Raw genomic sequence first — 15,367 nt, 5'->3', positions numbered from 1 at the left:
TGTGGAGTGTTGTCATTAAGATTAGCTAGTTACATGTCTCGCGTTTTCTCGACCGCCATACAACTTTTTTCACTTTTCAAAATGAAGTCAACATTTTCAAAAAAACAAATTTTCGAAAAATGTGTCAAAACTGACAAATAAGATCGAAAAGACAGTTTTATTTTATCTTTTAATGAGCAAGTATCATCTTTGGAACATTTTTGACGATAAACAAAAATTAAAAACATATATAAAAGTTTTGTGCTTCAAATTAAGCGAAAAAAAGACAATAAAGGTGGAAAACACATTGGATCGCTCTTTAAACATGAATTTCATTTTACTTGACCAATATTATGTGGTAACTAAATAAGCAAAAACAGTAGATAGTGAAACAAAAGTAGAAAAGAATTTTTAAAAATTAAAAACGGGAGATATATAACAAACGGAAGGTTAAAAGTCTCCTAAGTGCACCTATCCATTAGGAAATAGTTAAAATCAGTAGAATACTCCAGTCAAAGCGTCGGAAAAAAGGGCCTCACCTTGCGATGAGAGGCACTGTCTGTTTTTATTTCATGGATCGATGGGGGTATATTTAAAAGGCTTAAACCCAATTTCTCACCACCTGATCATTCTTTTTAGCAGAGTTATTCACAAAAAAGCATTTTTTGGGATATTTTACTTCTAAGCTAATATCTTTGCTCCAGATTATCGTAGACCAAAAAATAAACATACATTCTCTTCCTTATAATATTTTCTATCGTTGTATGTAATTTCATTGTATTTGAGTGAGTAAATATAAAATTGCAGCCATTTAAAGTCAAATTCTTGTTGTTAAAAAACACATTTTTGTCATTATTTCGAAAAAAGCTTATATCATGATTGACATTTTTTTAATCTATTTTGTAGCCCTGTTCATGTCCTGCATTTTACAGAAAAAATGAGCTCTTTATCACCAAAGATGGCCGAGCTATTGATAAATGAACGCATGCAAAATCGGTGCGAAAACACCCAAAAATATCGTTTTTTGGGAATAACTCGACTTCAGAATGTCCTACGGCAAAAAATAAAGCAATGAATTGTTCGTTACAACATTTCTATCAATTTAGTGCACAATCTTTTTGTTGAAACAAATAAAAAATAAGTAATATTAAGTCAAAGCCGTTTTTTTGTTTAGCAAACTCTTGCCTTATTATTTTGCAAACGGTGCGAGTATTGGCTAAGAAAATAAAATATTATTGTAGTCCTTTAAATTATCTACAATTCAAAAAAAAAATTAGCTTTCTACGACCCACGGGAGCCGAGTTATTATAATTTTAAGAAAGCATTAATCCGTACGAAAATTCAAAAAAATTTCCCTTGTTTATGATTCGAATACTAGTTCTCAGTGAGAGGGGTTGTTTTCATTTTTTCTTGTTATAAGAGAATTTGTCTTATGTTTTTCGTTGGTCATTTGGACCTTTTTTAAAAAATTAATTTCTCGGCTCGTGTGGGTCGTAGAGAGCTAATTTTTTTTTTAAATTGTAGATAATTTAAAGGACTACAATAATAGCCAATACTCGCACCATTTGCAATATAATAAGGCGAGAGTTTGCTAAACAAAAAAAAATGACTTTGACTTAATATTACTTATTTTTTATTTGTTTCGACAAAAATATTGTGCACTAAATTGATAGAAAATGTTGTAACGAACAATTCATTGCTTTATTTTTTGCCGTAGGACATTCTGAAGTCGAGTTATTCCCAAAAAACGATATTTTTGGGTGTTTTCGCACCGGTTTTGCATGCGTTCATTTATCAATAGCTCGGCCATCTTTGGTGATAAAGAGCTCATTTTTTCTGTAAAATGCAGGACATAAACAGGGCTACAAAATAGGTTAGAAAAATGTCAATCATGATATAAGCTTTTTTCGAAATAATGACAAAAATGTGTTTTTTAACAACAAGAATTTGACTTTAAATGGCTGTAATTTTATATTTACTCACTAGAGTGTCCGCAAGAAATCGATTTTCGAAATTTGGTCGGGGGAACCCCATAAAATGTTCCGCCTTTGCAGATTTTTAGATAGCCAAAATTTAAGCTCGATTGGATAAGTCTAAATGGTGCCGACACTCGCTCAAAGTATCAAAAATCTCTGTTTTTTCACTGTTTTTCGAAGAAAATTAGCTCTAGCTCCCAAACAGATGGGGTTATTTTCACTTTTTATATATTAAATGAAAGGTAGTGTTATTACACATAATTCAGATTCAAAATTTGTTTAGTTTTACAAAAAAAAAAAATATTGTCATCAATTTAAATTTTCAGTACTTACCTCAAAAAGAGCTGAAGTGCAAACTCGATTTAAAATGAAACTTTTTTTTTACTGTTTTATTAAAAAAAAATCGAAACATTTAACAGATTTCTAAAAAACAAAATACTTAACATCGTGTTAAATTTCTTATACATAATTATTGAAGTAAATACTAAAAAATTTAATCAAGTGACTTACTTAAAGTAGTTTTGGAAGCATCAGGATATAATTTTCGGCACTCACTGACTACCTGAAGTACATATTGTTTTTGTTCCTCATCTTTAGTTAAAAGATTATTAAAATCGGTTATTAACTTGACTCCTCTTTCTGCCATGTCATTTACGACTTTAAGTGTTTTCACTTTCTTAAAGCCTTCTTTAAAATGGGGGTTTTCATGCCAAAGATTTGGAGGTTCTTTGAGAAAACTTGTGTCTATTTTCAATCGGCCGAAAAAGTTCAATGTTTCTTTGTTCACAATATTTTTTAACCCTGCTGTGACAAATTGTTCAATTTCATGTGGATGTAGCTTTGGATTTACTATTCTGTTGGTTTCTGTTTCGCTGTTTTTTAAAATTATGTTGGCCATTTCTGATTTTTCGCCATCTGGTAAAGTTGGGTCAAAGAACGCCAGACCTACCAGCTCTGAACTCAAATACCATAAATGGTTTGAGAATTTAGCAAGAGCCTTCTCTGAAATGTCTTTGTCTATATTGCGGTATTCAATGAAATCACGCAAAAGATCAAGATCTTGTTTAGGAGCCAGATAAGCTCTTGGGGCATTAAACCAAGCCTTGCAGTAAATTTTTACGATGAAAACGTAGATATCACCGAGAGCGTTACGTTCCTCGTTACTCATTTTAAAATGGCTTCGAAACATGAATATTTTTAAGCTATAAATAGCTTTGGCCATCCACCTAGCATGATGAGTGGCTCCTGGTGTTCTGAATCCAACTACGCTTCCATCTAGAACTCCAACAAAAATCAAAACCAACTGAAGAAATTCCTTATAGTCATTTCTAGGCTGACATTCTTGTAGTTTTTCTTTTAATTCACCTGATATCTTGGTTATAACTTCAGGGGTTAGGTGTTTATTTACATTTTTATCACTGATACCCGTGTGATATATTTTTGAATCTATTTTTGACCATTCATTTTGGAACCTTTTAAAAATATCTGGTTGAGGTCCAGTGGTTGAACCCAACTTACAATCAAAAATACCTCTTAGCAAAACTTCGAGAATATGGTGACGACAGGCCAGGTACAGCAACTCTTTATCCAACATTAGCTGCAAAATTTTGCAAGATCCTTTAAGTCTTCCAGTGTTTGAAGCAGTGGTGTCAAAACACATTGCTTTTACAGCATTCGAAACTCCCCATTGTTCCAGCATTTCATACACAGCTGCTGCCTGCTCTTCACCAGTACTATTTTCTATAACTGGCACTCCTAGAAGTTGTTCTTTTTCTCCATAAGATATAGCTATAGCAATGCGTTCATTCTGCTCTCTCTTAAGAACACCTGGCAACAATTTCCCATCCCAATGAACAACCAATGTCTCATTTTCTGATATTTGTATTCGGTTTCGGATTTCCGCAGTGTATAACATAGAAAGTTTTATTTTAAATCGAGTTTGCACTTCAGCTCTTTTTGAGGTTAGTACTGAAAATTTAAATTGATGACAATATTTTTTTTTTTTTGTAAAACTAAACAAATTTTGAATCTGAATTATGTGTAATAACACTACCTTTCATTTAATATATAAAAAGTGAAAATAACCCCATCTGTTTGGGAGCTAGAGCTAATTTTCTTCGAAAAACAGTGAAAAAACAGAGATTTTTGATACTTTGAGCGAGTGTCGGCACCATTTAGACTTATCCAATCGAGCTTAAATTTTGGCTATCTAAAAATCTGCAAAGGCGGAACATTTTATGGGGTTCCCCCGAAAAAAATTCGACAAAAATTTTTTTCTATGGGAGTTGCGGTCACTCTATTACTCACTCAAATACAATGAAATTAAATACAACGATAGAAAATATTATAAGGAAGAGAATGTATGTTTATTTTTTGGTCTACGATAATCTGGAGCAAAGATATTAGCTTAGAAGTAAAATATCCCAAAAAATGCATTTTTGTGAATAACTCCGCTAAAAAGAATGATCAGGTGGTGAGAAATTGGGTTTAAGCCTTTTAAATATACCCCCATCGATCCATGAAATAAAAACAGACAGTGCCTCTCATCGCAAGGTCAAATGACGCTTTGACTGGAGTAGAATCGCTCTCCGCAAATTTGAAAAAGCATATTCCAATAAAACCGTAAAGGATTTATCGAAATTTTCTTTGAGTGAAGGATCAAAATGTATAAAAGATTAAGTTCTGATCCTATGAAACCACTAAACCACTGGAATTTTCAACTTATGAGGCATTATCATTGATGAATGATGCTTTTCTGTCGGAACATCTTAAACAAGTTCAATGCAAAAAACAAGCAAGTGTAAAAGGCCAGAAATAGGGTCACGAAGAAATTCAGAGAATTATTAGCTTGAAAAACATCGAAAATATAAACACAGCTGTTTTTAATAGGCCCTTATGTTTCAAGTTTGCATTGCACAAAAAGGAGTTACTTTTTTAAATTATATGCAGATATTTTTAAAGGTGATGCCATTTTTTATAATTGTGAAACATATTTAATTAAAATCATTGCTAAAATTTTAATTTAAAGCATGATATTGAGAAAATAAATCATGTATGTCACCTTTCAAAAACGTGTGTAAAAGTTCTATTTCTTATTAAAAACTAATTATTCTGCCTCTCTTTTTTCGTAATAGCAATAGCGTTTATATTTATTGAGATTTTTTAAGCGTTTTTTTTAAATAATTAAGTTTATCCAATCATAGAATATGTTTATGGAAACATAAGTTCAAATACTATAAAAATGCATTTTCTTCATCACTATTTTGACCCACTTTTTGCAGAAATTATAGATTTCTTTTCAAAAAATCTTTCTTTTTTATAGAATTTTATCTATTCACATTCATTTGTTTAAAACTGTTTAGAAAAAAAAGTCGATTTAACGCAAGTTATTAATTTTGTCCAGCTAGATTCGTGATTGGCCACACTGTGCACCGCTGTGTTTTTCCTAATATATTTTTGGGCATTCTCCTTTTTTAAAAATAATTAATTTTTAACGGTTTTTAGCGGTTTTAAACTTTCTTTTAAATTTTTGAGCTTCTCAAACAGCTCAGTCATAGCGTTTTAACCATTTTTAGTTTTTCAAAAATTTAACTTTTTTTTAGAAGAACTACGTAAAAAATCTTATACAAATTCTGTAGTGCCGAAATTTGGTTCTAAAATTTAGTTTTTCCAAATTCTGTATTTTCATTTTAATCCTCTAAATCCAAAATTCTGTAAATCAAAATTCTGTATTTTGGATTTATTTTCGATTAGAAAAAAATTATTTTTCTTAAGAAAAATTTGGAGTAGGTATAGAATTTTGGAGTCCCGAAAAATTGTTTGTTTATTGTAAAAGGTGTGGTCTCTGGTACAGAATTTGATCGGAATAACGACAACTAAAAAACAGCAGTATTATTGCAGGGTTCTTATCGTTGTTGTTGTTTTTGTAATAGATCAAACTATGGTGATAAGAACATTCCAAACAACGATCAAAATTTTATAAAAATATACTTATTTAGTTAAAGGGTAATAACACCTTGTAAACAATGAAATCGTGCGTTATTTTCATCAGCGTATATAAAACAAAGAAGAAGTATTATTTTCTTTTGGTGTTTGTTTAGTTTATTTAAGTATATTAATAGGTAACAGAATAGGCTAATGTTAAATTTTTTAATGATGTGAAATTTTTTAAATGGCGGTGTAGTTCAGGATGATAGTAAAATCCTGTGCTCCCATCGGGCGACCAACTAACTCCTACAGTTTTTAACCGATTGGGCTGAAATTTTGTGTGCAGCTTAAAAATACTATTCTCTAGTGAAGTACGTAGGATTTTTTCGAAATATTAAAATTTAACGATTTAATGGTCTTTTTTTCAACGAATTTTGTTTTTGGAATGAAATAATTTTTTCAAACTAATGCCATTTCTTTAAAAACTAATATTTCAAAAAAATCCTACGTACTTCACTAGAGAATAGTATTTTTAAGCTGCACACAAAATTTCAGCCCAATCGGTTAAAAACTGTAGGAGTTAGTTGGTCGCCCGATGGGAGCACAGGATTTTACTATCATCCTGAACTACACCGCCATTTAAAAAATTTCACATCATTAAAAAATTTAACATTAGCCTATTCTGTTACCTATTGATATACTTAATTAAACTAAACAAACACCAAAAGAAAATAATATTTCTTCTTTGTTTTATACGCTAATGAAAATAACGCTTGATTTCGTGGTTTACAAGGTGTTATTACCCCTTAAGTATTCAGGCATTGATTCACACCACTTATTTTACACTTGAATTCTTTGCTTATTGCGAATTTAGCAACGTTATGATTCAAAATACAACAATGAATAATCTTGATCGGTATTCGGTACTTCTTTTATTTAACGGCACTCCCTCGGAGGTCAAAATATATAGCACGCTTTAAATGAGATTAAAAAAAATACGCTAACATTTTTAAACAAAAGATTTGTAACACATTTTAGTACAACTAATGAATTTTTTAAACGATTTATTTGCAGTTTTTTATTAAAACCCTAACCTTAACCTACCTTAGACTCATTTCAACAAAAGCCATTCCTATTTTATCAAACCGACAAAATGATAATAATATTTAAACTCATTAAACGATAAATAAAAATTTCTTTCCAGAAATATAATTGAATTGATAACCAACCAATTTAATTAAGAAGGAAAATAAAACACTTGAGTGACAATTACAATTTTCACTTGAAAAGAAAAAAAAACACAAAATAGCGCATTTGCTATTTATAACAACAAAAATTCTTATCAAATATACAAACAAATTTGTATATTCCCACCGCAAAAGTACGTTATTAAGCTTTTGTTTAAGTTAAAGAGTTTCCCATTAACAAAAATAAATCATAACATAAAAATAGTTTGAATTCTCATAGAATTTTTTATGGAAATTAAATTCTAAACAAATAATGATATCTAAATGTGTGCCTATATGAAACATGAATGAATAGTCTAGAATGTAATGTTGCAAATGGTGTTAGGTTAAAATATGTAAAAAAAAGGGATAAAACATTTTTAACAAAAAATAGGTTAGTGCAAAGTTCAAACTTGAAAATAATGTTTACAAGATTCGAGACCGAAATAAATTAATCTTATCAAAAGCTGATAATGAAAATATTTCACCAACTTTGCTTTGAAGACCTCAATTCTATGAAATGCTTTATGAATGAAGTCCAGGTGACTTAAAAAAAAATTATAAGATCAAGAAATTGATTTAAGATTTAAATGTAAAAGAAAAGCAGATTAGACTACGATTAATATTAATCAATACACATTTTATAACAAAAAAAACTTTGTACACTAGACCAAGAACCCACATTAGTCTTTGGGTGTGAGTGATACCATTAGGAACATGATTCGTTTGTTTATATGTAATCAATTCATGCATGCTCACCTTTTCCATCATTGCTTCTAAATTAATGATCATAATTTAACAAATGAAGTAGGTACTACTGGTTCGCTGGTTAAAAGTTGTTAAAGTTGCTAGTACAAAAACCGCTTTTCGGTTTGCCGGGTTTTTTCCTTTCGGTTAAACCAGTCTGTTTTAAATTAGGCCAAAAAAAACGGTTTTCGGTTTTTATACTATGTATGTATATGAATGAACATTTATAATTGTGTAGTTAGTTGAGAGAGGGAATGAAAGTTTTGAGAGCTTTCAGTTTTTTATCGCTCTCGATTTTTTTTTGTTAGACGTTTTCGGTTTTTTTTTGCAAATCAATTACCTAAAAATTTGCCACAAGTTTAGTTTAAAAAATATAATACAGTCCTCACGAAATTATTGGCCCAAATCTTTGTCTTGAATTAAATGTGGAAAAAAAAATAAGAAGCAATAAATAAAATATTTTGAAAAATGCATACTCGTATATTCTTCAAACCGTTAGTTCGACAAGCAAAATCAAACAAAATTTATTTTTTTCTAAAAGAAATAATTGTAACACGCAGTCACAATCAACACAAAATTATTGGGCCAAAAGTTCAAAATCGAGTTTGGGCACTGTAGTTTCAGTTTAACTTTTAATTCAGCATTTTAGTGAATAACTCTTTTTTATTATACCTTTTTTAGCCCTCTTCATATAGTTTAAACCAGGTTTTGCGAACCAAATAACACAGCCACTATGATTTTTATACAGAATCCGAAGTCCGTTTTGGGTTATCACGTCAGGCTTTCGAGATAACCTCAAAAAACGTCACGAAAAAAAAATTGTTTTCTCTGATCTGCATGTGCGAATATGTTAATCATATAGTTTTTGGGTCGCTGAATCCAGATTCGAAGTCAATTTTCCCCTATCACGTCAGGCTTCCGAGATATCCCCAGTTAGTCGTATGTTTTTTGGGTTGCTAAAACCGAATCCAAAGTCACGTCAGGTTTTTGAAATATTCTCAAAAAATGTCAAAACCAAAAAAAAAGTTCTTATCCGACATTTTTTGAGGATATCTCAAAAACCTGACGTGATACGGCAAAATAGACTTTGGATTCGGTTTAAGCGACCCAAAAAAAATACGATTAACTGGAGATATCTCGGAAACCTGACGGGGAAAATTGACTTAGAATCTGGATTCAGCGACACAAAAACTATATGATTAACATATTCGCACATCCAGATCAGAGAAAAAAAAATTGTTTCCGTGACATTTTTTGAGGTTATCTGACGTGATAGGGCAAAACGGACTTCGGATTCGGGTTCAGCGACCCAAAAACTATATGAAAATCATAGTCGCAACCCCAGGTTGCAATTCGGTCACAATTAACGTCAGCGATTAGCTTTGAAAACCGACCTTGCCAAGTACCTATTAAATTTTTCAAATTCATTCTTTTGGCCTCAGGGGAACGCTATATAAAATAAATGGAATATGACACTAGAAAGTTAATTATTAAAAAATAATTGTTTTTAACGTAAAATCGTACGTCAAATCTTGTAGTTCAGACATCTTAAGTTTTTGGTCTCGAGTCTCAATTTTTGACAAAAATGATGCATTACGGTCTTTGATTTTTTTTAATTTTCCAATAAATTGGAGCCCAAAATCATTTCTGTAGGTCAAGTGGTAAATGTACACTTATGCTCAAATTTAACGCACACCCTGTTTATTCTACAGAGAAAAACCTATTATTACCTTACAGCTCAGTATTATGGTTCTTTCCTCAGATGATTCAAGAGTGAGTCAGCTGAAATAGACCATAAAGAAAATGCACTTTCATCGAAGCCCCCCATTCGACACCATCTGCTGCATTAAATATTACGCAACCTCTCATCCCAAGTGGCCGCAAGCACAGCTATTCTTCTCGGAGCCATTTCTAAATGGACCAAAAACTCTAGTGGTTCTGAATTCATTCGGATCAATCCAAATTCTGTCTGACTTAACCTCTCCAAAATTGAAAAAAGAGAGAGAGAGAGAGAAAACAGTGACTTAGAGCCAGTTTCACAGTCAAGTAAGTGGAACTTAAGTGGCCGACATTGAAACTTTAGTGACACACTTTCCATATAGAAATCAAAACTGCTTAACCGTTTCAAAACTTAATTGACTGTCAAACTCTGAGTTTTATTTATATACAAATATTTCTTGTTGTATTTGGCACCAGCACACTAATGAAATAAAAAATACCTAATTAAATAGAAAATACATAGATAAATATTAAATATTGGTTGTGCAAAGTGCTGTTATGACGTACCTACATATTTTTCTACACTTTTTCTTATCAAAAAAGAAAAAAGTTTTCCATTTAAAATGTGAATTGCACTTCAATACTTCTTAGATGACTCATGTGTGTACTTCTTATTCAATACTTTTTCCATTGCCCTAAGAGCAACACAATCCCACTGACTATTAACTCAACTGTTTAAACCTATTTTTTCCCAGCAGGCATTTAGCTGTATCAGCCTCTTTTGTTGGGTTGTTTTGCGGAAGTCTATATAGTTTTCCCAGTGACGTAAGCTCTCGAGTACGATAGCTCGCTGAACTTGAACGATTTGTTCAATGCTCTTTCTGATACTATTCACAAGTTCTATATAGAGTAAGTAGTAGTTGTTTATTAAATTGATGATCGATGTTGACATACAAATCTACACACACAATATTTGTTTAATTGATTGCAAACGATTATTATCGATAAATAGCTACTTAATGTCAATTCTCTGATCTGTTTCCATGCGATAGAGTCATTTCAAAATGTGTCTAAAGGGTGTATTGCTTTTTTTTGTATTTTGTCCAAATTAACAATACGAACAAAAAGCAAACAATAAAGCGAATATAAACAATTTATCATAAGTTTACACAAAGAGAGGAGACATGCCATATGCCATCAATGAAAAAAATAAAGCCGCCACATTTAAGTGAACACGTCTTTTGCATGCTTGACATTTGCTTTAAAAAAATGATTTATCATATAGAAGAGTTTGCCAACAGCAACGAATGTTTTTATGTTTTTATATTTTTTGATATGAGACACCCAATCGGATACGGAACCGACAATGATATGACACATGTGTGTGCGTGTACTTAAACGAAGTTGAAACTGAAGCTGATATCGAATCGATGAAACTGAAAAGTATTAATAGCAATTATTTTATTAAAAGGCGTGTGTTTGGTTTCCGCTTATGTTGCGTCTGGTATTGTAACGCAATCTGAAAAACCAATACCATTAGCATATTGTAGTTGAGAGAACTACCTACACAGTAGCGGAATTGCTTTAAGGCACAATTAAGTAATTGCGCTGATACAATGAACCAACCTTTTCACGACAACGGGGACACATTTGTCCAAGCCACAAAATATTAAATATTTGCTTCAAACACTTTGCATATTGCATTCTTAAATTAAGAATATGTTGTTGGGAATTTTTTAACCCACATAATTCTTTTGACAAAGTATAAAGTTCTTGAAATTATCAGTGAGGGACATATTATTTGTCCCAAAAAATTCGAAAAAAAAAACCGTTACAATTTCTCAATTTTTTTATATTGAAATCTGATTTTTTGAAACTCAATTGATCACTCTAAATAGCTTAAATGATCTTATTTATTCCCATAAATGCGAAATGCACTAAATTCCCATCGAACCGTCAACCGAATTGATCACGTTGCGATTGACGCCAGGCATTCCTCCAATATCCTATAGGTGTCCGAAAGTTCCAAGGATCAGTACCTTGTTGTTGCTGAACTTCGGACACAAATATCCATTTCACCACAACTCTCGTAATTTCAGAGAATCACCAGGTCCAAATTAAGAAGACCAGTGGATGCAGTGTCAAGGGCCCATCAGAAGTGCCGAAACTAATGTGCTGGGTTTCACTAGATAACCAAACAAAAAACCCCTGGTTACACGAAGAATGTAGGCGAGCGCATAACCAAGGTAGAAGCCTATAAATCCAAGCTGCATGCAAGAACCAGAACTATGCAAAAAGCAGGCCGCACCAATTTTGCAAGAATATTGTAAAGCCTTCGGCTTCTGTACTGTTCTAAACAAAACACCACCCTTGTAAAGTAAAAGTACTTATTTGTACTTTTTATTTTGAAATAGTAGTTTTTAATTTTTGATCAGCTTTGAAAACACAAAAATTGTCAGTAGAGAAGTTGGAAGGTTGAATAATGTTTGAGTTGATTTTTAAAAACCATTCTGCCAAAAACCTAGATTTTTTTAAATAGCTAAGAAAATTCAAAATTTTTCATAAAGATTTATCTTGAAAAAAAATTTTCATTTGATTTATTTGTTTTCTTTATCAAAAATACTTAAATGTTAAAATCTTGAATAATCTTCAATATTTTTTGTTTTGTTTTTAATGTTCTTAGAAAGAATTGAACGATTTCAATTTAACAAAATACAAGCACTCTAGGTGGCGGGTGAGAACAATAAAATTGTTAAAAAAATTTCATATGAATTCAATAATTATATGAATTTCTATACCTAAAAATATAAAAACGTACCAATATTTGTTTCTATAAGAAAAAACAATGCATGTTTTCCATTCGCGTATCCTTTTGCTCTTTTCTGAACTCTACTCTCTAAGTTCAATAAAAGCAAATCAATTCATATTTTCTGCAGTAAATTTTGCCTATTTTTTAAACGCCAGCCATAAGTCAAACTCTTGAGACTCAGCGTCAGCAGTTCACTTTATTTGTTTATGATTGCCGGAAATTATTATGAGTACATTGTGCCCCGAACTTATTCATTATCTTTTCAGCACGAGATTGAAAACCCTATGAGAATTGTTCCAAAAATAAAAATACTTAATTTAGACTGGCAGCTTGTTGCCTTATAGCTCTTAATCATTCCATTTCCGGCTTAAAACGCCATCTCATTGTTCTTCTTTTAGAAGAAAGGTCAAATACAATGCTTAGAGTAGCCTTGATATATTTGTTAATATTTTATAAGATTTGGACAGATAATACCTAGAGCTATTATTTTTTAAGCAAATTTTAACCAGATTTAAAGTAACTCATTAATATTTCTTCAATTATTTCAGGAACCGAAGAATGTCCCGTGAAATCTGTTGTAAATCGTGTTGCTCAACAACTTGGCAAAGCACTCTCAGAAAAAGGAATGGCTCTCTTAGTGAACCATGGCATTTCCGATGAAAAGGTAAACGCTATCAATTTTTCATAACCCTTTATTCAACTTTTCAATTTCTTTTCGCAGCTCAAAACAGCATGGGACCATTTAGATGATTTTTGTGAACTCTCAACCGATGTCAAAGAGCATTATATTCGTTCTGGTGAAACAAAACATGGCTACGTCCAGCCATTACGTAGAAAATCAGATGGCAATGCCCCCGAACTGAGACATGCTTTTAACATTTGCACATTGAACAGTAAGAATCTACCAGAAGAACCATTGCCAGGCTTTGCAGATCACATATCAACATTGGCAACAGAATTCAAGGCATTGGCCAGATTCGTATTGCAATCGTTGGCAGTGTCTTTAGGTAATCGAAATTCTAAGTTGCTTCTAAATTTTCCTAATTCGGTGTCAAAATGTCAGAAATTCCACAAACATTCTTCCTTGAGAAACACTCACACATGCTCTCGGGAGAAAATGACAATGAAACGATATTACGTTTACTCTACTATCCGCCCATCATAGAGGAGGATGACAAAGATGAACACATCAAAGGTCGATGTAAGTATACGTATCAGAAATGCCTTACCGAGATGCCAGACTTTAAGCCAGAAGAAGATCCGCGAGAGCAGCGAAAAGAAAGTTTAGAGAAGGAACAGGAGGAAAAAGAGAAAAAAGAGGCGGAAAATAAAGATGTTCTTGACATGGCTAGTACTAGTAAGGAGTTTTTGAATGGCCATGTGACTAGATCGAATGCACACACAGACTATGGAACGTTTACCCTGCTTGTCCAAGACTCAGAAGGTGGCTTGGAGGTGCAGTTGCCTGGGAGTGAGAAATGGCAACGTGTTGGCCATTTGCCAGGAGCTATTCTCATATTCTGTGGAGAGATTCTTTCCATCTGGACACAAGAACGATACTCTGCTTTGGTAAGGATATTAAACATTTGCCCTAAATTTGTGAAGGAAAATTAAATTTTGTCAAATTTCAGCAACATCGAGTTGTGATACCAGAACAAGAACACCTCAGAATCAGGGGTCGACATTCCATTGCATTCTTCTGCCATCCAGGTAACCTTAAATTTTTTTTTGAATTTTTAAAAAATATGTTAAATGTCCTTTTCTTTTTAAGATAACGTTACGATGATATCACCTAACGATTTACCACAAAGTGCTGTGGCAGAGAACACTACCACCAAAAAAACCCGAAAGAAATCCTTCAAAGCTGCCAAAGAAAGGTTGTGAATGACATATTTTTAAATTTCAAAGTAAAATTGGTCTTAATTTGTTGTTTTTCTTTTTGATCTTAGGGTTTATAACGCCTACCAGATGATACAGAAAAGAATCAAAGACTCGTATAGCTCTTAAACACCTACATACTGAGATACAAATCAATGAAAAAACAAAAATAAAACATCAACGGCCTTCAACTTCAAAGACTTTCCGTTTAAGGTTTCAACAGAAAAAAACAAAAAAAAAAATACAAACAAAAGCTACTATTTTTTTCTTATTGATCCGAAATTGCTATTTAATTTTTTTTCTTTTCCTTTTAAGTGTAAAATATTTATATGTGAATCAAATATATGTATACAACTTTATAGACTATATTTTTTTTTTGTTAATTAAGATTGAAGAATCAAATACAATCCAAATCAGAATTAAGATTTTGATTTAAAATAACATCTTTGATAAAGGTCAAACATAAACTTTTTAACAAACGAAATTTAAATATACGTAGATATATAGAATTAAAGTCAATGTAAATGATAATACGATGCATTTCAAAATCCTTAATATTGATCTAAGTATGTTATAACATTTAAGTAAAAAAAACCTTTCCCTCATTTTGGGATAATTTAAATTAAATTAAACTAATAACAGTTTATAATCCATTCTCATAACACTGCCTAGAACAAAAAAAATTCCAGAATGTTGTTAATCATTACTCAAAAATGGAGGATGCTGATTCCGAAAACAACATTAGTTTTTTTCGAGCAGCTCTAGTTTTTAAATTATTCATACATAACAAGGCATACAAATTCATACAATTTTTTTTTCGTTAAATATTTTTTTACTTAAAATTTAATTTTTTGTACTCCTATTTTACTTACTGAACCGAACATTGCATTCGAAATAAATTTTTCCAGTAAAACTTTGAAAAAAACATGTAAAAAAATCTAAAAAAAAAATAGTATCAAACTATCCCCAAAATGTGAAAAATGAAAATATCTCAAAAATTCGAGCTCCTAGAAAGGAACCAGTGTGATTATAATTTTAGAGATTTGGCTTGGTAAAGAAAATCATTTTTTCAGACTTTGTCAAAAATCGCTTTTTACACGTTAAAT

General features: G+C 31.5%; 1 protein-coding gene across 2 annotated transcripts in view; it reads left to right on the top strand.

Annotated features, from left to right (window-relative positions):
* LOC129917182 (1-aminocyclopropane-1-carboxylate oxidase-like) overlaps positions 1-14,627 on the top strand; it is a 35,421-nt gene extending 20,794 nt beyond the window's left edge. For both annotated transcript variants that reach the window (XM_055997571.1, XM_055997572.1), the window contains exons 3-8: positions 12,932-13,047; positions 13,105-13,390; positions 13,447-13,952; positions 14,015-14,093; positions 14,155-14,260; positions 14,333-14,627. In XM_055997571.1, the coding sequence (XP_055853546.1) occupies positions 12,932-13,047; positions 13,105-13,390; positions 13,447-13,952; positions 14,015-14,093; positions 14,155-14,260; positions 14,333-14,390 (1,151 nt within the window). In that variant the 3' untranslated portion in view covers positions 14,391-14,627. The remainder of the gene's footprint in view (positions 1-12,931; positions 13,048-13,104; positions 13,391-13,446; positions 13,953-14,014; positions 14,094-14,154; positions 14,261-14,332) is intronic.
* The last annotated feature ends 740 nt before the right edge of the window (positions 14,628-15,367 follow it).

Source organism: Episyrphus balteatus, chromosome 3 (assembly GCF_945859705.1).
Source record: "Episyrphus balteatus chromosome 3, idEpiBalt1.1, whole genome shotgun sequence".
In the NCBI taxonomy this organism is placed as follows: domain Eukaryota; kingdom Metazoa; phylum Arthropoda; class Insecta; order Diptera; family Syrphidae; genus Episyrphus; species Episyrphus balteatus.
Note: the sequence above shows the minus strand (reverse complement) of the source record. Positions and strands in the feature narration are given on the sequence as shown.